This window comes from Panulirus ornatus, chromosome 20 (genome assembly GCF_036320965.1).
Source record: "Panulirus ornatus isolate Po-2019 chromosome 20, ASM3632096v1, whole genome shotgun sequence".
Taxonomy (NCBI): Eukaryota; Metazoa; Arthropoda; class Malacostraca; order Decapoda; family Palinuridae; genus Panulirus; species Panulirus ornatus.
The window spans coordinates 43,821,756-43,844,540 of NC_092243.1; the positions used below are offsets into that span (position 1 = coordinate 43,821,756).

Genomic DNA, 22,785 nt, shown 5'->3' on the forward strand with positions numbered 1-22,785 from the left:
GCGCAGGAGGATGGATGTGCTGGAAATGAGATGTTTGAGGACAATGTGTGGTGTAAGGTGGTTTGATCGAATAAGTAACGTAAGGGTAAGAGAGATGTGTGGAAATAAAAAGAGCGTGGTTGAGAGAGCAGAAGAGGGTGTTTTGAAATGGTTTGGGCACATGGAGAGAATGAGTGAGGAAAGATTGACCAAGAGGATATATGTGTCGGAGGTGGAGGGAACGAGGAGAAGTGGGAGACCAAATTGGAGGTGGAAAGATGGAGTGAAAAAGATTTTGTGTGATCGGGGCCTGAACATGCAGGAGGGTGAAAGGAGGGCAAGGAATAGAGTGAATTGGATCGATGTGGTATACCGGGGTTGACGTGCTGTCCGTGGATTGAATCAGGGCATGTGAAGCGTCTGGGGTAAACCATGGAAAGCTGTGTAGGTATGTATATTTGCGTGTGTGGACGTATGTATATACATGTGTATGGGGGTGGGTTGGGCCATTTCTTTCGTCTGTTTCCTTGCGCTACCTCGCAAACGCGGGAGACAGCGACAAAGTATAATAAAAATATAATAATATATATATATATATATATATATATATATATATATATATATATATATATATATATATATATAATTTATTTACACAAACGTCAATAGTAGTTTTCATCAATTTAACCACTGTATCATACTGCCTGGTCCACTTCTCTTATCATGAAACTGGAATATTGGCTTATGATGTTTCTCAATTGTCTTCATTACACAAAGTACAACCATATCTTGGATACATGAGGGTAGGTAGTTGGTCATCCGCCATAATAAAGCCTTGACAGACCAAAAGTTTATATATATATATATATATATATATATATATATATATATATATATATATATATATATATATATATATATATATATATATATATAATTGCGTTTTACGCTAAATGTTTGGCTTAATTACTGTTTTCCCAGTGCTAGATGCTGAAGGAGGAAATGAGAGAAAGCTTGTTCAGTATGCGAGAGAGAACGAGTATTGGAAGATGGAGGGGAGGTACAGTGAGATAATGAGGGCAAAGAGAAAACCATAACTCTAACAGTGAATAGAGTTAGAGACGAAATAGAGTAGGCGACAGGACTCAACCTTGGGTGACGCCACTGTTGATGGGATAAGAGGAGGAAGTTACCCCATCAACGACCACGGCAAGAGAACAGCCTCGGAGGAAGCTATATATGAGGAAAGAAAGAGCAACAGAAAAGCTAAAGAAAGAAAGCTTAGAAAGCTAAGACTTATGCCACATCTTGTGAAACGCTGCGAATATGTCGAGGGCCATGACAAAGGTGTCATCAATATCCCTAAACGAGGAGAACCAGAGGAGAGTCACAAAGGAGAGATGATCACCAGTAGACATTGCATGCAAATACAATTTGGAAGATTTGGAAGAAAGGGAAGGTACAAGTGTTTGAGGAAGTGAGAACCAAGAAAGTTTCAAAGATTTTGGATGCAGCAGAACTGAGAGAAATGGGCCGGTAGCTAAAAGCGTTAGAACAGTCTCGTTTCTTAGGGATGGGCTGCACCAAGGAATGCTTCCAAGAAGTGGAAAAAGTCTGGGTTTTTAGACAAAAGCGAAATGGGCGAGTAAGGATCGGAGCTTGTTCAGAGACACCTACCTTTATGAACTGAGGAGGAATGGCTCTGGGACATACGTCTTACCCATGTGGAGCTGAGAAACTACTCGGAAGACGTGAGCGAGGAAGACACAGGAGTAGATTCAGTGGGAGGAGATGGGACGGAGGCTTAAACCCACAATCATCCACAGCTGAACATGAGGAAAATATGACTCCAAAAAGAGCGGCTTTACCAGCTGGAGAGTCAGCTCAATCACACTGGATCTTTTCATTCATACATTCATAACTAGGCAGGAATCTACATCACTTGGACACAGACAGAGCAAGAAAGTGATTCACCATGAAAGAGAGACGCCATAAAATATCATCTTCATCTTTAAAGGAAATAATTCATACATTTTCTTTATCAAAGATTTGTTAATAAATAAATCGACAAGTAAATATCAATATTTATTTGAACTTCTTAGATGATAACATTACAATGTAGTCGTCTGATTATGTAATATGCAATTACAATCAAATAATTCCATAACAGACACTACAAAGTAGCTTTGAATATATCACATTCCTAATCAAGTGTTCGCTGTGCATAGTTTCACACGTTGAACAAGTAGGATTATGGGACGAATGTAAGGTCAGGGAAGGTATAGTGAAATGATGTCTGTGAGATGCCCATGGTGCTGTGCTGGAGGTGAGGAGGAGAGGAGGTGCTGTGTGGGAGAGGTGCGCGTCTGCTGGGTCTTGTGGAGTTTCTGCAGGAGGTAGGGGCGGTGTGTGCTGCAGTCCTGAGTTAGCGGCCGGTCACCGTTTATGCCTCGTGCTGGAGGAGGCCGCGAGAGCGCGGCTGTAGGTCCCCGTAGTTCAAGCTGCTCCTCGAGACGGATGGTGGCAATGTCCCAGGCAAGTCCTGCTCAAGGGGTCGCGGAAAATGAGGCACCTCAGAGCCCTGCCAAAAGAGTGAAAATTCAGGAGTCACATGGTATGCTGCTACTGACGGTGTATTAGCCCCAAGGCTTCCTGGAGTCTGGAGTCACATAGCTAAGAATTCAGGCACCAGAGCGGCGCGCTTGTGGTCTGAGGTAAACACACTACTTGAGAGACCGTCTTTAGTTATCCCTGGGTGTTTATGAGGCAGTGAGTCAGCCAAGCCGTGAGTGGTAATGAGAGATCGATGGTGGTCCCAGTGCATGATGATGATGACCGCTTGGCAGTCATGCACGAGTGTTCGCCGGTGGAAGACAAGAGGAGGAAGTAAGCCATCTTTCGTTAAGGTCTAACTAGGGTGGCCGCCTCTGCCTTCTGGCTGGGGTCAGTCAGAGGTAAATGTGAGGTTAGTGTCACTTGGTTCGTTAGACCATTACAGTAACCAGGTGTGGCGTCAGGTCGCTATAAAAGACCTTAAGCCAGGCTTGTAGTGAGGTCACTGGAGAGGGGGTTGTGGCTTACGTCACTACAAGCGTTTAATGCATGTTTATAAGCCGATACAAGGTGAGGGTCAACAAAGCCAGTATCAGCAGATGGGTCAGGGGTCAAGAAGGTATGTTGGGGTAGTGTGAGGTCAACAAAGCTAGTGTTAGAGAGAAGGTAAGGGGACAAGCAAGGTAAGCTGGGTAGTGTGAGGGTCAGCACAGAGAGCGTTAGAGCGGGGTCAGGGGTCAGGGACAGCGAGCAGGAGTAGTGTTAGGGTCAACATGACCAATATCAGTGTGAGGTCAGGGGTCAGGGAGAACAACAAACGCGTTCCATAGTTGGCTGGCACCAATATGTTTGACACACTTCGTTACGTTATTAACATGATTCACAACACAATGACATATACACGGACACACACACATACATATATCTGTAAACATCCATAACCAAACACAGATAAACAAACACATGGCGTAAACTGGTGTGTGCATGTGTGTGTGTGTGTGTGTGTGTGTGTGTGTGTGTGTGTGTGTGTGTGTGTGGAATCACTTACTAGTACTGTACAGGGAGGGAGTCTTACCCTCGTGGGGTCTCATCTCTTGAGACATCTTTACCATCACACAACATTATATAACGTCTGGCAATATATATCATTTTCTAATTCAGTCTATTCTCATCATTCATCACAAGTATTCGAAAGAGGTATTTCTTTACATCTTTTTAACAACTTGCTTATTTAATTTCATGATAAGTCCTGTGGTTGCTCTATATATATCAGGTTTACAAACTTAAAGGTAGTGATCTGGTCACCCCTTACTCCTCTCTCTTCCATAATGCGTAAATCTGACACCTCTAGTCTTTCCCTGTAACTCACCTCCCTTAATTCTGGTACTATCATTGTTGCCCTCTTGTGAACCTTCTCTCTCAGATCTTTGAGCTTCTTCAGGTGCGGTGACCTAACTAAAGAAGCATTACGTAGGATATGAAGAACTTACTAAATATTTCCTCATCCTTCAACTTGAATGTAGTTCTAATACTTGTCAGCAGACAGTTGGTCATCTTAACTAACTTCTTAATGTGGGACTCTGGTGATAGGCCAGGGATGATGTCGGCTCCCAGGTCTCCTGCAACATATTTCCCGCTGGGCAATATTCATATCAAGGCTTTCCTTGGCTAAGACTCACCCTCATCACTTTACATTTTGCTTTGAATGAATTTCATCAAGTATGTATCAGACCAAATTAGGAGTCTGTCTACGTTCCCTAGTAAGTTGATTCAATCCTCCTCACACTTCACACCCTCATGATCTTGGCATAATCTGCAAAGATCGCGAGGTAGGAATCCATACCATCTGGAAGATCATGTACATAAATCAAGGAGAGTTAATGGTCCCAAAAAGAATCCTGCGGCACTCCACTGCCAACTTGAACCCATTTCGAAAAGGCTCCTCTAACATGTTCCTTTTACTCCCTTCCACCAAAATAATCTTGTCTCTTTATACGTGTCTGGTGATCCTGCCTCTTAATCAGCCTCCTACGCGGTATAGTGTCAAATGCTGTTTGGCAGCCCAGACAGCCTTGTGTTTAATTCAATACTGAGCTGACTCTTTCGTAGACACACTTTAAAAGGTTCGTCACACGTGACCTTCTTTCCCTGAGACAGTGTTGTCACTCACTCACTTTCTCTCAGCAGAAAGTCATCAGTTTGCTTTCTGATTATCTTTTCTAGTACCTTACAGACCATACGAGTCAGGAGGAACAGTTTGTAGTTCAACACCTTTTCCCAGTTCTCTTTCACACAGATAGGTATAACGTTTGCCCTTTTCCATTCCCATGGCACCTTGTCTCACTCCAGTTTAAAAGTGGTTTATCAAGTGTGTTTGCCCACGTCTTCAGCAAGTATGGTGAGGTATCATCATGATCATAACCTTGTATGGGTGAAGATTCCTTAACATTTTGTCATTGTTTTTTCTAGGTACATCAAAGGTTCGTGAGATCGCCTCCCCCACTCCATCTCACTGGGGATCTACTGTCCTCCACTGTGTAAACACTCTAGAATTTGTACTTCAGTTCTTGCCATATCGTACACATAATACTCAACAAATCTTCCCTCTGGTTCACTTAGCCTCATATACTGTTCCCTAACGGATGAATCTATGGGAAAGACGTGGATTATCTGCTGCCTTGTTCACAAAGTTCATATTAGTTTCCTCGTTGTTCCTCTCTTACCCTGCTGTACTTGTTCTTTGTTCTCTTTCACCTTAAAGATGCTGACTGACTGGAACGCCACCCACATCTTCGTCACAGCACCTCTCAAAGCACCATTTCACTGAGGCAATCCTTGCTCTTAACCTTCCCTCTGGGTTTACCTTCGTCGAAGCCAGGACACTGGTGAAAGTTATAAAGTACACCAAACGTACATCTCGTACACTGATAATGGAACAATTCACTCCGAAATAATTAGGGTACACATGAAGACGGTCCACGGTGCACCAAGGTACAGTACCGTTGGGTCAGATCACTTACAAACATTCACGGTACGGCAGCTATGGTGTAACCTGGTTATAGTACATGTGGGTACAATGGCGACGGATCAGATCTAAGGAGGAACATAGACGGCACACTGACGAGGGATCACACACGCTGCATCTACACACTCAGGCGCCAGGCCCAGGTGACCAGGGCGCTGCCCCAGCTGCTGATTCATAAACCATGTTGATCCGGGGCCTGGCCCATCACCAGGGGTCTAGCCCATCACCACACAGATGAAAAAATGAAGTCTAATGTTGATAAAGTCCAGGGGCGCAAGTTTCCGAGCGTAAGTGTCCGAGCGTAAGTGTCCAATATACGGGAGCTCTGGGAGTCAACCCCGCAGGGCAGCTGGTCCAGTAAGCCGGGTAAGTGTCAGGTCCTCATCAGGGAAACCACTGGGACTACCCAATCTTAGGGAGTATCTTGTATTTTACTTCGTGATTCTCAGGCAGTCGCAATCCTGAGAGAGAGAGAGAGAGAGAGAGAGAGAGAGAGAGAGAGAGAGAGAGAGAGAGAGAGAGAGAGAGAGAGAGAGAGAGAGAGAGAGAGAGAGAGAGAGAGAGAGATTGACTCGGGTGTGGAAGGAGAGGGAGAGAGTATTATGATAAAAGACTTGGGAAGTGGGGGTCCAGGAAGCCATCACAAGGTTAGCTTTGGGGCAGCACGGAGAGAGACGGGCAGGAGGGAAACAGTATAGATACATGGAGATCACTTAATGTGCAAAGTCTGTAGGTAAAACGTGAAGGCATTTTGCATGTGTGGCAAGGCTGGTGCCTCGTATTGGAAAAATGCAGATTTCGCAACCCCACAAAATATCTTAACCTGCTCGAGAAGGGCATATAAAGCTCTAAGGGTGATAAGCCAATATTTCCACCCAGGGATGTGCAAATGATCCAAAGATGTAAGGCGACGCCTGCAAGCGTCGCCATGTGGCAGGGGCAACAAGGTATATACCTCGAGACGATCATAACACACACTATACTCAAGACAGACACAGCGTCAAGCAGAGACAGGTGGGAACTGCTACAGAGAGGTACGGAATGATATAAGGACTGAAAACCTTCTACCTGGCTCACCAGAGCATGGCATGTTCTCCCTTCAAAACAACCATAAAGTATGACGTGTAACATCCGTCACAACCGCCAACATTAACAGACTTAGATGACATAAGACAAACACAATCCCCTTCTGAAGTGGCTTGCTGAACCAGTCAAACGAAGTATTTGTAGCCTTCATAGAAAAGCACTTCAAATATCATATGAACACTTAGGTTTGGATCTCACACCACAACCTATACATATGTGACAGCACTGGAAGAACGTGTCACGGGGTTGGATCATACTGTTTTTAATAACTGAGCCTCTTAAGTCTTCGACTGCTGGGGCAGAATTGCTTGCCGTCAAGGATGAAAACCTAAACCTGGTTATTACACTGATCTATAAGCCACCAAACGGAAACCCAAATGAATCTAAAGAATGAATAAGAAAAACAGAGACCTTTCGTGACTTCCGTGGAAACCCAGTCCAAAATATAATCTTCTTACAGGTTTTCAACGAACCACATCTGAGTTGGAATCAGGCACGAAGCAGCGCCGATGAATAAGTACAAACAAAGAGAACAATTTAGACAGCGACAACTTTTCCCTCAGCCAGCGAACAACATAAACAACCAACATGACATAAGACATTGGACTTAATGTTTACGAATCATATAGACATAGTAAGTGACGTCACTACGTCAAACAGGCTGTACTGTGATCACAACCTATGTTAAATAAAAATATATAAGGATGCTAAACCGCCGAGCAAAACACACGCAACCAAGATGTGAATATACCAACATCAGTTATGATAGTAAACACTGATTGGGAAGATGCAATCAACGAGATGTCTGCTACAACATGGGAAACCTTAGTGAGCAACAAATCACCACAGGAGTATGTTTAACGCTAGACCACAAAAGCAGCATTCCAAACATGAAGCAAATATACACAAGTGGAAAGAACGTATATGACTTGTAAAGTAGAACGAAACAGACGATTCCTATATAAGAAGCGAAACCAAAGTGAAGACCTTCTAAACAGCTCACCCAACTCGTCCAGGTAAATCTGTCAAAACATACTGGTGAACGTAGACCGTAGGCATATATGTCATACGAGACACATGAGAAGAATGAGGAAAACACCATCAGTGAAATAAACAAAAATACTTTTCCTCACATACAAAACGTATATCGAGAACCAGATGATTACCAGGAAAAGAGTCAGATAGAAAAAAAATTAACTGTTGTTCAGGAAGAAGCCTGAAACAATAATAATAATAATAATAATAATAATAATAATAATAATAATAATAATAATAATATTAATAATGATAATAATAATAATAATAATAATAATAATAATAATAATAATAATAATAAATGAACGAAACGACTTCTTCATAGTGAGTGATTCTCCTATGTAACACACGACAGATCACACCAACTCGCCACAGGATTTGTAGAGGCCCACTGAGAACATGCTCCTGCACTCTGCCCCAAGACCAGACTCCTGGAACTCTGTCTGTACAACAAGAAAATGGAAAAATACTTCATACACGAGGACTTAATATCCACTGGACGAGAAGTTTGGATTCTGGCATCATCCCGGAGAGTCTGACACTGACCTAAGTCGCCCTACTCTACACAGGAGGAGGCAAAGCAGTAAACTACCCACCAACACAACACTGATCATCGCACGTTATCAAGCTCTTTAAGACGGTCCTAAGATATCTACTGACCACCTTTATGGGATCAAACTATCTACATAACCCAGGTCATCATGGTTTCATGACGGGATGAACCTGTCTTTCCCACTAGCTCGACCACTATAATAAGATTGTTGAGGCACTGCTGAACTAAACCAACACTGAAGTGATACACACAGACTTTGCGAAAGCATTTGAGAACTGCTGCTACGGTGTCACAATACATTACAATGCGTAAATATGAGAATAACCGGTAAAACTGGAAGGTGGAAATACAATTTCTTAACAGAAAAAATCACAATACGCTGTTATAAATCAGATTTCCAGTGTCTGCAAGGTGACAAGCTGAGTCCCCCAGGAGAGTGCTTGCAATCTTATCTGCTTCTTCTCTTTATATCTGACTCTGACGCAAACACGAGTCACACCTTCATATCGTCTTTCACAGACAAGACTGGAACAAGCATGAAAATCTCGCCTGCAGAAGACATTGGGAGACTATAAACAGAAAATATCACAGTCATCTACTAGACTGTAGAACACAAGATGCTTTTCAATAGAGATAAGTTCCAACTCCTGCGATGTGGTGAGGATGAGGGAATCAAGAACATTACAGAATATTGGACGGACACATACATCTTCATCCCACGAATCAACAATGTGAAGGACCTCGAGGTAATAAAAAAAATGTCTAACGACCTTACCTTCAGCAACACAATATGACAACAGTTGCCTCCTCCAAAAAGTTGGCGAGATGGATCTTGCTGACTTTCAAGACACGTCGTTGTTCAGGGCACTAATACTCTTAATAGGCTGCTCCTGTGTGCTAAAAATCACCTTATAAGGCAGGCTACAATGCAAAGTTTGGATGTGTTCAAAAATCTTTCACAGCCCGTGTTGACGTGGTAAAGGAACTGAACTACCATGACTGACTAAAAAAAAGTCAGGCAATACTGTCTGGAGCGTAGATGGGAGAAGTGTATCATCATTTTCACCAGGAAACTCCTGGAAGGGTTAGTCCCCTACCCACACTCCAAATTAAAATCTCAGCGGCACGACCGCCATGGAAGACTTTGCAAAATATTTTCTTTTGTTTATGGGAGCAGAGACGGTATTCGCAACCAAATGCTCTCATCAAAGCCATTTCATTAACGCTATGTATGTGCATGTGTGTGTGTGTGTGTGTGTGTGTGTGTGTGTGTGTGTGTGTGTGTGTGTGTACCATAGCCAAAGGCATTATCGAAATATTACCACTACAGTCAAAGAGAGAGAAGACACCTGGAACATCCCGAGCGCAACGCTATGCAGCACGTCGCCTGCAGCCATCAGCTGCACTGTGGCATACACGACGGAGAAACTAAAGAATGCTGTCATTACAAGGTGTACCTGGTTATCCATCTGTGGTGGTTACGTAGACCTACGGGCCGCGGTCACCAACAGCATGGTTGAACAACCACCTTCTCTCAACCACTTAGGCCTAGCGCGAGCTGTGGGGTTAGAAGACGTGCGAAGTTTACGCTTGGTAAACCATCAGTATATACTTCCCAACAACACAACCTAAGTCTCTCATTTACATATGTGTATTTCCCAGAAGAACTCCCTCTCTGCCAGAGTGTAAAACTTGAGCTATTCAATCTTTTTCTAGTTTCAGTTATCACATGGTTTTTTTTTTTACCTCAAAAATATGTGATTGTGGAGTTTATGGAATGTTGGTAGCATGATGTTTTGTTATCTTTATCAATTATCAGGTTTATATAATAAACAACACTCAATACCCCCAAAACAGCAAGAAACTAACAGTTACCAGCTATAGTTATTCATCTTCACTTGTCAATATGGAAATTTCTATACAGAAGTACACATGACCAAGTAGCAAGAAGCCTTCTGACGTGAAATAAATTGAAGAAAAATGCGAAAGTCTCAGCTTATTCCGTACCATATGTGCCATCTATCCAAGATATCCAGCGAGGATGTCAAATACTGGAATGACAGTTTCAACCAGAAAGCTGCAGAGTACAGAAGTCCAGCAATGTTTGGTTGAAAAGCCTTGAAGCCATCGTTAAGTACCAGTCGGGCGAAGTCCAGGGCCTGGCCCATGGACTACGCCTCTCACACGAGGTACTTTTTTTTTTTTTTTTTTGCAAGCTGTCATCCATTTCCTGTCTGGTAATCTTTTCTAGCGATTTTACAACAAGAAAAAAAATATTGTTCGTCAGAGATACTAGTGTGTAGCTTCGACCATCATGTTGGTCCTTCTTGACAGCAGATACGACATCAGCTCTCACTTCCTTGGTATTAAAATCTTCCTCAAACATCTTTTGAACATTTCAAGCGGCCTCTCATGTGTGTGTGTGTGTGTGTGTGTGTGTGTGTGTGTGTGTGTGTGTGTGTGTGTCGACTCCTTGATCACATATGGTGAGGCTCACAACCTCGTGCCTCACATGGATCAAGACCCTTCAGTAACCTACTTACGCTTTGTGTGACAGTTTCAATGTTTTCTACGTCCTCCTCCCCGACCCAGCTCATTACGGTATTTTCTGAGTGCCTTCACCATGTCTACTACCTTCACTAATTCTTCTATTCATTCAGTTCTTTTATTACTGTGTCATTACATTGGCACATTTTCTTCATCCACTACAAATATATCCTTCTCCCACCTACTTTACCAACTAGAATAAGTCTAGTGGGGGGCCATTTCTTGTCAAGTGTATTCAAATGAATAAATATATGAAAAAATAAAGAAAGAATTATCAAATTCAGGCAGCCATTCAGTAAAACATACCTTGCTGAGTACCAACATAATGGTGGTGATGGTGGTGGTGATGATGGTGGTGATGGTGGTGATGGTGGTGGTGATGGTGGTGGTGGTGATGATGGTGGTGATGATGGTGGTGATGGTGGTGATGGTGGTGGTGGTGGTGATGATGGTGATGGTGGTGGTGGTGGTGATGGTGGTGGTGGTGATGATGGTGGTGATGGTGGTGGTGGTGGTGATGGTGGTGGTGGTGGTGATGATGGTGGTGATGGTGGTGGTGGTGGTGATGGTGGTGGTGGTGGTGGTGATGGTGGTGATGGTGGTGGTGGTGATGATGGTGGTGATGGTGGTGGTGGTGGTGGTGGTGGTGGTGGTGGTGGTGGTGATGGTGGTGATGGTGGTGGTGGTGATGGTGGTGGTGATGGTGGTGGTGGTGGTGGTGGTGATGGTGGTGGTGGTGGTGGTGATGGTGGTGGTGGTGGTGGTGGTGGTGGTGATGATGGTGGTGATGGTGGTGGTGGTGGTGATGGTGATGGTGGTGATGGTGGTGGTGGTGGTGGTGGTGATGGTGGTGATGGTGATGGTGGTGGTGGTGATGGTGGTGTGATGGTGTGGGGGTGGTGGTGTGATGGGGTGGTGTGGTTGGTGGTGGTGGTGGGTGGTGGTGTGGTGGTGGTGGTGGTGGTGGTGGTGGTGGTGGTGTGGGTGGTGTGGTGGTGGTGTGGTGGTGGTGGTGGTGTGGTGGTGTGGTGGTGGATGGTGGTGATGGTGGTGTGTGGTGTGGTGGGATGGTGGGTGGGGTGGTGTGGTTGGGGTGGGGTGGGTGTGTGGTGGGGTGGTGAGGGTGGTGATGGGGTGGTGTGGTGATGGTGGTGGGGGTGGTTGGTGTGGTGGTGGTGGTGGTGATGGTGTGGTGGGTGGGGTGTGGTGGTGATGGTGGGTGGTGGTGGGTGATGGGTGATGTGGTGGTGGTGTGGGGTGGGTGGTGGTGGTGATGGTGTGAGGTGAGGTGAGGTGTGGTGGTATGGTGATGGTGGTGGTGGTGATGGTGGTGGTGGTGGGGATGTGGTGAGTGGTGGTGGTGGTGGTGGTGGTGATGGTGTGGTGGTGTGTGAGTGTGTGGTGGTTGGTGGTGATGGTGGGGGTGATGGTGATGGTGGTGGTGTGATGGTGGTGTGGTGGTGGTGTGATGATGATGGTGATGGTGGTGGTGTGGTGGTGGTGTGGTGATGTTGGGGTGGTGGTGGTGGTGGTGGTGTGTGATGTGTGGGGGTGGTTGGTGTGGTGTGGTGGTGGGATGGTGGTGATGTGTGGTGATGGTGGTGGTGTGGGATGGTGGTGGGGTGTGGGGTGGTGATGGGTGGTGGTGATGGTGTGGTGGTGATGGTGGGTGATGGTGGTGGTGATGTGGTGGTGGTGGTGTGGATGGTGGTGTGATGGTGGGTTATGGTGATGGTGGTGTGGTGTGGTGGTGGTGGTGGTGGTGTGGTGGTGATGGTGGTGGTGGTGGTGGTGGTGATGTGTGATGGTGTGGTGATGTGGTGATGTGGGTGGTGGTGGGTGATGTGATGGTGGTGTGGTGGTGATGGTGTTGATGGTTGGTGTGGTGGTGATGGTGGTGGTGGTGGTGGTGGTGGTGGTGGTGGTGGTGTTGGGGGATCATAAAAATAATGAGTTAACTAATCCCACAAGAAGTTAAGATCAAGTTGAGGCTGGATGCTTCTACGACCTGGATAAACACAGGAGCAAAGTCTACCTACACAGTACAGGAAGTTTTATTGAGCAAATTCGTTTATTCACACATTAAGTATATAGTGGTGATTCGTTGAACATTAAGTGGTGTAAAGTTACATACTGGCTGAACTGCAGTAATAATACTATACTGACATGTATTATGTGTTTAATGGTGAAGATTGAGTGACGAATATTTCTACGTTGGTTTCGTCAGAGTAACACAGTACATGTTATTCAATTAACTACGGGAAAACTAAACTACCTGCTTACTTACTGGAACACTTGTTCAGGGATTACTTACGACATTCACAGTAGTACGAATAGAGCAATTCTTGTATCAGTACAGCACTGGTTGGTACAAGGTGACTATGGTGACCCTCGAGGATACTGAGTCGAGTGGTCAAGTGGGTCACTACTACAACGGTGGAAGGGCCGAGGAATATGTCAGTGTCATGGTGTTTACACGGAAGTGACTGCAGCTCAAAACTTAGCAAGATGAGGAGATAATTCTCAGGCAGTCACAAGCTTAGATAGCAAGCGAGAGAGAGAGAGAGAGAGAGAGAGAGAGAGAGAGAGAGAGAGAGAGAGAGAGAGAGAGAGAGATCAGGTCGAAATGTTGATCTGTAGGAGGCCTAAGAGCACCACTGACACTCGTCCTACCTCATCGAGGGTTGGACGAGGTGTGTCTGTGTGTGTGTGTGTGTGTGTGTGTTGTGTGTGTGTGTATCCACCGAAGATACAATGAATGAGAAAATATAATACTGTGGTGTACAGGTGTTCCAGCATCACAAGGGCCCAGCAGCCACATCCACAGGGCAGCCATGTTCGAGTGCCCCTGGCTCGCACCAGCCGCCATCCTCCTGAACACTTGGTCAATATGTATCTTACCACTTTTTGTGTTAAACAATATGACACCACGGTCGAACGATTTAAAAAAAAAAAATACTCGACTGCTCACGACACGTCTAGTCATTAGCCACAAGTAATGTTCGACTGGTTTCACATTTTGATGGAAATAACTATAAAGTGGGACTACCATAATCATTTGGAAATCTGTCTCACATCCACGCTCACCAACCGAGACAACACGAGTCGCAATGATCATTTCGAAACTCATCGAATCCAACCAGGAAGATACTTTTGTTTTTTCATCGCGTGTACCAGCCTGACCCAGTAGTGTATGTATTACATCCTGCTCATGATAGAGCCTGAGATGTATTTCTAACTGCATTTACGACTATTCACGCTTCGAACCCGGCCCTTAAAATGAAGTATAATTGTCTTACCTTCTGAAATGCTGATGGATTCATATCCTGCTCTCCTACAAGGCAACATGACCTGTGTCCTGCCCCCTACGACCTAAATCCTCCTCCCTTACAAAGCAACTTCACCCCTGTCCTGCCTCCTACAGACCCATCTCCTACAACCCCTCCTACAAAGTCACCTAACCTAACACCTCGCCCTCTTTGAAGACACCTGCTGCAGGATTTACCTGTGCATTACCTACCACGGGTCATCGCGTCATACTTCAACCTGGTTCCAACATCCTAAGCCAGGTGTGTTTCCAAGACTGGTCTATATAACTGTCTTCTTAATGTTCCTCTTCGTTGAAAGCCATATGATCTATCCCCTTCATATGCTACCATGTAAAAACACTACCACTTATGTCTTACTCTTTAAAAACCCGCTTGATCCATGATGCCCTCATACCATTTCACATGACCATGTGTTAAAAGAGCCACATAACTACTACACCTTCCCTGTGATTCAGTAACGTCATCATGGATAGCCTCAATATAAGCACCATGCTTCATGTCGTGACCCGTAAATAGTTACCTTGACTATTTACTGTCACTATCAAAGTCATTCTCACCACATTTTGCTCCGGGTTAAGCTATCTCTCCTATATATAGATCTTTATACACCAATCTGTTCATCTTGTGTCTCCACAATGGTCCTTATCTCACGTTTTGCCTTCCAAGCTAAACTCCCGCAGGTCCAGCCTTCCATAAGGCTACCTCTCTCATGTCCTGCTTCCTGTAGAGCCACTTGCCCAGATACATAACCCTATAAAGCGCCTTGCCCACGTCCTGCCTCACCTACATCATACTTGTCCTATGTCCTGCCCCTACAAGGCTACCCACCTCAGGTACTACTCCTGCCTTCACAAACATACACGTCCCGATCCTACAAGACTGCATGTCCTGTGTCCTGCCTGGAGAGAACCATCCCCATGCCCTGTCCCTCACAGGCTCACCTGTCCTCATGCACCATCAGGTCACCTGTTATCCGTCCTTCCCGTGCACCAGGTGCTACTCCCGCACGAGGTCACCTACTACCCTGCAGGGCCACCCGATCCTGTACGTCTGGCGGCAAAGGTCACCTGTGCCTGGCGTCTATCCATGCTGATAGTGAAGACATAGACGTAAGAGGATAAAGACTATAGTCACCTTACCCTCCGGTAAGAACTCGACCACACGCTCGCCTCACGTACCTGGGGGGAAGACAAACACCATCTTACTCCAACAGCATAAACTTGTGACGATAATCAGTACGTAAATGAGCTCAAAGATGAACATAAACAATGGGATACAAAATGGTGGACTGACCTGTAATACCTGATTATGGCAATTTATGTAAACAGAAAACAATAAAGACACAGAGAACTGGTATCTTATGATAATACCAGCTGCCTCCCCTGCCTGCAACCCTCCACGTAATGAGGCAGGACTGGTGTGGCCTCACCCCTGCCCCATGACGTCATGGCAGAGTGGCCACCTTCCCTCCCGATCAGCCACCACACCACAGCAGCAACCCTGGGGTCTCCTGCGCCATTTACCCGTTTTCTTATTTTTACGTTGGAGGCTCCAGTCATGGAGGCTCCAGTCACGGACAAAAGTCCAGACTGAGGCCGGACCTTAATTGAAATACAGAGATGTCGATGAAAGGGGTATGAAAAATAAGGGACAAGGGAAAGTATTTACGAATCTTGGAGGAAGTGAAAAAACAAACAAGCAAACTGTCTTACAATGTGTTAGGTCACTGTTGTTGGGAAAGACATGAAAAGGTAGAGATTCCCAAAGCTGCGAGGTGTAAGGAAAGAAAAAGTTATCAAAACGGCCCACCCTTGAGCTGCCAACGGTCACCATGTCTCATCACTGTCTACTGCTTAAGGCAAGCGTGGCTACTCATTCTGCCAAGATATATATATATATATATATATATATATATATATATATATATATATATATATATATATATATATATATATTATCCCTGGGGATAGGGGATAAAAGAATACTTCCCACATATTCCCTGCGTGTCGTAGAAGGCGACTAAAAGGGGAGAGAGCGGGTGGCTGGAAATCCTCCCCTCTCGTCTTTTTTTTTTAATTTTCCAAAAGAAGGAACAGAGAAGGGGGCCAGGTGAGGATTTTCCCTCTAAGGCCCAGTCCTCTGTTCTTAACGCTACCTCGCAAATGCGGGAAATGGCGAATCGTATGAAAAAAAAATATATATATATATATATATATATATATATATATATATATGATGTAAGGCATGTGTACGTGTAGGAAGAGAGGAAAGTGATTGGTTCTCAGTGAATGTAGGTTTGCGGCAGGGGTGTGTGATGTCTCCATGGTTGTTTAATTTGTTTATGGATGGGGTTGTTAGGGGGGTAAATGCAAGAGTTTTGGAAAGAGGGGCAAGTATGAAGTCTGTTGGGGATGAGAGAGCTTGGGAAGTGAGTCAGTTGTTGTTCGCTGATGATACAGCGCTGGTGGCTGATTCATGTGAGAAACTGCAGAAGCTGGTGACTGAGTTTGGTAAAGTGTGTGGAAGAAGAAAGTTAAGAGTAAATGTGAATAAGAGCAAGGTTATTAGGTACAGTAGGGTTGAGGGTCAAGTCAATTGGGAGGTGAGTTTGAATGGAGAAAAACTGGAGGAAGTGAAGTGTTTTAGATATCTGGGAGTGGATCTGGCAGCGGATGGAACCATGGAAGCGGAAGTGGATCATAGGGTGGGGGAGGGGGCGAAAATTCTGGGAGCCTTGAAGAATGTGTGGAAGTCGAGAACATTATCTCGGAAAGCAAAAATGGGTATGTTTGAAGGAATAGTGGTTCCAACAATGTTGTATGGTTGCGAGGCTTGGGGTATGGATAGAGTTGTGCGCAGGAGGATGGATGTGCTGGAAATGAGATGTTTGAGGACAATGTGTGGTGTGAGGTGGTTTGATCGAGTGAGTAACGTAAGGGTACGAGAGATGTGTGGAAATAAAAAGAGCGTGGTTGAGAGAGCAGAAGAGGGTGTTTTGAAGTGGTTTGGGCACATGGAGAGAATGAGTGAGGAAAGATTGACCAAGAGGATATATGTGTCGGAGGTGGAGGGAACGAGGAGAAGTGGGAGACCAAATTGGAGGTGGAAAGATGGAGTGAAAAAGATTTTGTGTGATCGCGGCCTGAACATGCAGGAGGGTGAAAGGAGGGCAAGGAATAGAGTGAATTGGAGCGATGTGGTATACCGGGGTTGACGTGCTGTCAGTGGATTGAATCAAGGCATGTGAAGCGTCTGGGGTAAACCATGGAAAGCTGTGTAGGTATGTATATTTGCGTGTGTGGACGTATGTATATACATGTGTATGGGGGGGGGGGGGTTGGGCCATTTCTTTCGTCTGTTTCCTTGCGCTACCTCGCAAACGCGGGAGACAGCGACAAAGTATAAAAAAAAAAAAAAAAAAAAATATATATATATATATATATATATATATATATATATATATATATATATATATATATAAGAAAGAGACAGCAGGTCAAGAGAAAGGTGCAAGAGGTGAAAAAGAGGGCAAATGAGAGTTGGGGTGAGAGAGTATCATTAAATTTTAGGGAGAATAAAAAGATGTTCTGGAAGGAGGTAAATAAAATGCGTAAGACAAGGGAGCAAATGGGAACTTCAGTGAAGGGCGCAAATGGGGAGGTGATAACAAGTAGCGGTGATGTGAGAAGGAGATGGAGTGAGTATTTTGAAGGTTTGTTGAATGTGTTTGATGATAGAGTGGCAGATATAGGGTGTTTTGCTCGAGGTGGTGTGCAAAGTGAGAGGGTTAGGGAAAATGATTTGGTAAACAGAGAAGAGGTAGTAAAAGCTTTGCGGAAGATGAAAGCCGGCAAGCCAGCAGGTTTGGATGGTATTGCAGTGGAATTTATTAAAATAGGGGGTGACTGTATTATTGACTGGTTGGTAAGGTTATTTAATGTATGTATGACTCATGGTGAGGTGCCTGAGGATTGGCGGAATGCGTGCATAGTGCCATTGTACAAAGGCAAAGGGGATAAGAGTGAGTGCTCAAATTACAGAGGTATAAGTTTGTTGAGTATTCCTGGTAAATCATATGGGAGGGTATTGATTGAGAGGGTGAAGGCATGTACAGAGCATCAGATTGGGGAAGAGCAGTGTGGTTTCAGAAGTGGTAGAGGATGTGTGGATCAGGTGTTTGCTTTGAAGAATGTATGTGAGAAATACTTAGAAAAGCAAATGGATCTGTATGTGGCATTTATGGATCTGGAGAAGGCATATGATAGAGTTGATAGAGATGCTCTGTAGAAGGTATTAAGAATATATGGTGTGGGAGGCAAGTTGTTAGAAGCAGTGAAAAGTTTTTATCGAGGATGTAAGGCATGTGTACGTGTAGGAAGAGAGGAAAGTGATTGGTTCTCATTGAATGTAGGTTTGCGACAGGGCAGTGTGATGTCTCCATGGTTGTTTAATTTGTTTATGGATGGGGTTGTTAGGGAGGTGAATGCAAGAGTTTTGGAAAGAGGGGCAAGTATGAAGTCTGTTGGGAATGAGAGAGCTTGGGAAGTGAGTCAGTTGTTGTTCGCTGATGATACAGCGCTGGTGGCTGATTCATGTGAGAAACTGCAGAAGCTGGTGACTGAGTTTGGTAAAGTATGTGAAAGAAGAAAGTTAAGAGTAAATGTGAATAAGAGCAAGGTTATTAGGTACAGTAGGGTTGAGGGTCAAGTCAATTGGGAGGTGAGTTTGAATGGAGAAAAACTGGAGGAAGTAAAGCGTTTTAGATATCTGGGAGTGGATCTGGCAGGGGATGGAATCATGGAAGCGGAAGTGAATCATAGGGTGGGGGAGGGGGCGAAAATTCTGGGAGCCTTGAAGAATGTGTGGAAGTCGAGAACATTATCTCGGAAAGCAAAAATGGGTATGTTTGAAGGAATAGTGGTTCCAACAATGTTCTATGGTTGCGAGGCGTGGGCTATGGATAGAGTTGTGCGCAGGAGGATGGATGTGCTGGAAATGAGATGTTAGAGGACAATGTGTGGTGTGAGGTGGTTTGATCGAGTAAGTAACGTAAGGGTAAGAGAGATGTGTGGAAATAAAAAGAGCGTGGTTGAGAGAGCAGGAGAGGGTGTTTTGAAATGGTTTGGGCACATGGAGAGAATGAGTGAGGAAATATTGACCAAGAGGATATATGTGTCGGAGGTGGAGGGAACGAGGAGAAGTGGGAGACCAATTTGGAGGTGGAAAGATGGAGTGAAAAAGATTTTGTGTGATCGGGGCCTGAACATGCAGGAGGGTGAAAGGAGGGCAAGGAATAGAGTGAATTGGATCGATGTGGTATACCGGGGTTGACGTGCTGTCAGTGGATTGAATCAGGGCATGTGAAGCGTCTGGGGTAAACCATGGAAAGCTGTGTAGGTATGTATATTTGCGTGTGTGGACGTATGTATATTACATGTGTATGGGGGGGGGGGGGGTTGGGCCATTTCTTTCGTCTGTTTCCTTGCGCTACCTCGCAAACGCGGGAGACAGCGACAAAGTAGAAAAAAAAAAAAAAAAAAAAAAAAAAAAATATATATATATATATATATATATATATAAGAAAGAGACAGCAGGTCAAGAGAAAGGTGCAAGAGGTGAAAAAGAGGGCAAATGAGAGTTGGGGTGAGAGAGTATCATTAAATTTTAGGGAGAATAAAAAGATGTTCTGGAAGGAGGTAAATAAAATGCGTAAGACAAGGGAGCAAATGGGAACTTCAGTGAAGGGCGCAAATGGGGAGGTGATAACAAGTAGCGGTGATGTGAGAAGGAGATGGAGTGAGTATTTTGAAGGTTTGTTGAATGTGTTTGATGATAGAGTGGCAGATATAGGGTGTTTTGCTCGAGGTGGTGTGCAAAGTGAGAGGGTTAGGGAAAATGATTTGGTAAACAGAGAAGAGGTAGTAAAAGCTTTGCGGAAGATGAAAGCCGGCAAGCCAGCAGGTTTGGATGGTATTGCAGTGGAATTTATTAAAATAGGGGGTGACTGTATTATGACTGGTTGGTAAGGTTATTTAATGTATGTATGACTCATGGTGAGGTGCCTGAGGATTGGCGGAATGCGTGCATAGTGCCATTGTACAAAGGCAAAGGGGATAAGAGTGAGTGCTCAAATTACAGAGGTATAAGTTTGTTGAGTATTCCTGGTAAATCATATGGGAGGGTATTGATTGAGAGGGTGAAGGCATGTACAGAGCATCAGATTGGGGAAGAGCAGTGTGGTTTCAGAGTGGTAGAGGATGTGTGGATCAGGTGTTTGCTTTTGAAGAATGTATGTGAGAAATACTTAGAAAAGCAAATGGATCTGTATGTGGCATTTATGGATCTGGAGAAGGCATATGATAGAGTTGATAGAGATGCTCTGTAGAAGGTATTAAGAATATATGGTGTGGGAGGCAAGTTGTTAGAAGCAGTGAAAAGTTTTTCTCGAGGATGTAAGGCATGTGTACGTGTAGGAAGAGAGGAAAGTGATTGGTTCTCATTGAATGTAGGTTTGCGACAGGGCAGTGTGATGTCTCCATGGTTGTTTAATTTGTTTATGGATGGGGTTGTTAGGGAGGTGAATGCAAGAGTTTTGGAAAGAGGGGCAAGTATGAAGTCTGTTGGGAATGAGAGAGCTTGGGAAGTGAGTCAGTTGTTGTTCGCTGATGATACAGCGCTGGTGGCTGATTCATGTGAGAAACTGCAGAAGCTGGTGACTGAGTTTGGTAAAGTATGTGGAAAGAAGAAAGTTAGAGTAAATGTGAATAAGAGCAAGGTTATTAGGTACAGTAGGGTTGAGGGTCAAGTCAATTGGGAGGTGAGTTTGAATGGAGAAAAACTGGAGGAAGTAAAGCGTTTTAGATATCTGGGAGTGGATCTGGCAGGGGATGGAACCATGGAAGCGGAAGTGGATCATAGGGTGGGGGAGGGGGCGAAAATTTTGGGAGCCTTGAAAAATGTGTGGAAGTCGAGAACATTATCTCGGAAAGCAAAAATGGGTATGTTTGAAGGAATAGTGGTTCCAACAATGCTGTATGGTTGCGAGGCGTGGGCTATGGATAGAGTTGTGCGCAGGAGGATGGATGTGCTGGAAATGAGATGTTTGAGGACAATGTGTGGTGTGAGGTGGTTTGATCGAGTAAGTAACGTAAGGGTAAGAGAGATGTGTGGAAATAAAAAGAGCGTGGTTGAGAGAGCAGAAGAGGGTGTTTTGAAATGGTTTGGGCACATGGAGAGAATGAGTGAGGAAAGATTGACCAAGAGGATATATGTGTCGGAGGTGGAGGGAACGAGGAGAAGAGGGAGACCAAATTGGAGGTGGAAAGATGGAGTGAAAAAGATTTTGTGTGATCGGGGCCTGAACATGCAGGAGGGTGAAAGGAGGGCAAGGAATAGAGTGAATTGGATCGATGTGGTATACCGGGGTTGACGTGCTGTCAGTGGATTGAATCAGGGCATGTGAAGCGTCTGGGGTAAACCATGGAAAGCTGTGTAGGTATGTATTTTGCGTGTGTGGACGTATGTATATACATGTGTATGGGGGTGGGTTGGGCCATTTCTTTCGTCTGTTTCCTTGCGCTACCTCGCAAACGCGGGAGACAGCGACAAAAAAAAATATATATATATATATATATATATATATATATATATATATATATATATATATATATATATATATATAACATATGTGTGTGTGTGTGTGTGTGTGTGTGTGTGTGTGTGTGAGTTACGTGTTACGTGTGAGTGAGGCAGAAAGATGAGACAGCTGCCTGGGACAATGGAGTGACGCTCGGCAGTCACTGAAATACTAGTTCAAGGCCAAGCCTTCAGTAGCCATCCCAGTATCCAGGCAGGTAGTGCCAGTAGTATACCTCCCTGGTTGTTGGCTGCCTTCTAACTACCTAACTACCTGGTTGATACAAGAGTGGTGATGAATGATACAAATCAAACATGGAAATGTTACCATACAGAAGATGATAAAGTTGTATGACGCTAGAGAGTGTTTAAGAGATGGGCCCCACGAAGTGTAAAACTCCCTCCCCGTACAGTACAAACAGGTAATTACCCATACACAAGAGACCAGGCTCACCGGAAGTATAACTCTCTCCCCGTATAGCACAGATAGGTAATATCTCTCTCTCTCTCTCTCTCTCTCTCTCTCTCTCTCTCTCTCTCTCTCTCTCTCTCTCTCTCTCTCTCACACACACACACACACACACACACACACACACACACATTCGTTCAAATCTATGGACAGAGAATAATATGACCGACAGATTATGTAAAACTCATGTAAGACGACAACTGGGTTAATCTTCACAAGGCTGGTCATCGCACATACAGGAACACACAGACCAGAGTGACCCGTTACATACAAGAGCAAGCAACATGGTACCTGAATAAGAGGACTGAACTTCAGACTGATTGAAGCTTGCGTAATGAGCCAATTTTGCAACAATTTATGTAATCATCATTCAGGCCCCTGGGGTCTGACGAAGACCCCCTGTAACCTCTGTAATCCATCTGCGCTACAGGCTACAGGATGAACCTGGCCGCCACAATAAACTTGACAGTGTTACCAGCAGGAATCAACCATGGGAGACTGAAGGCTACAGATCTGTGCACCAGGTAGACCAGATGGACGACCTGAAGACAACCAGACCAGGACCTGGTGCAGG

At 44.6% G+C, this 22,785-nt stretch overlaps 1 protein-coding gene across 1 annotated transcript in view; it reads right to left on the reverse strand.

Annotated features, from left to right (window-relative positions):
* Positions 1–2,051: 2,051 nt before the first annotated feature.
* The window catches only part of LOC139755969 (uncharacterized), an 85,818-nt gene continuing 65,084 nt past the window's right edge, over positions 2,052–22,785 (reverse strand). The window contains exon 2 of the mRNA XM_071674816.1: positions 2,052–2,560. Within this exon, the coding sequence (XP_071530917.1) occupies positions 2,553–2,560 (8 nt within the window). The 3' untranslated portion in view covers positions 2,052–2,552. The remainder of the gene's footprint in view (positions 2,561–22,785) is intronic.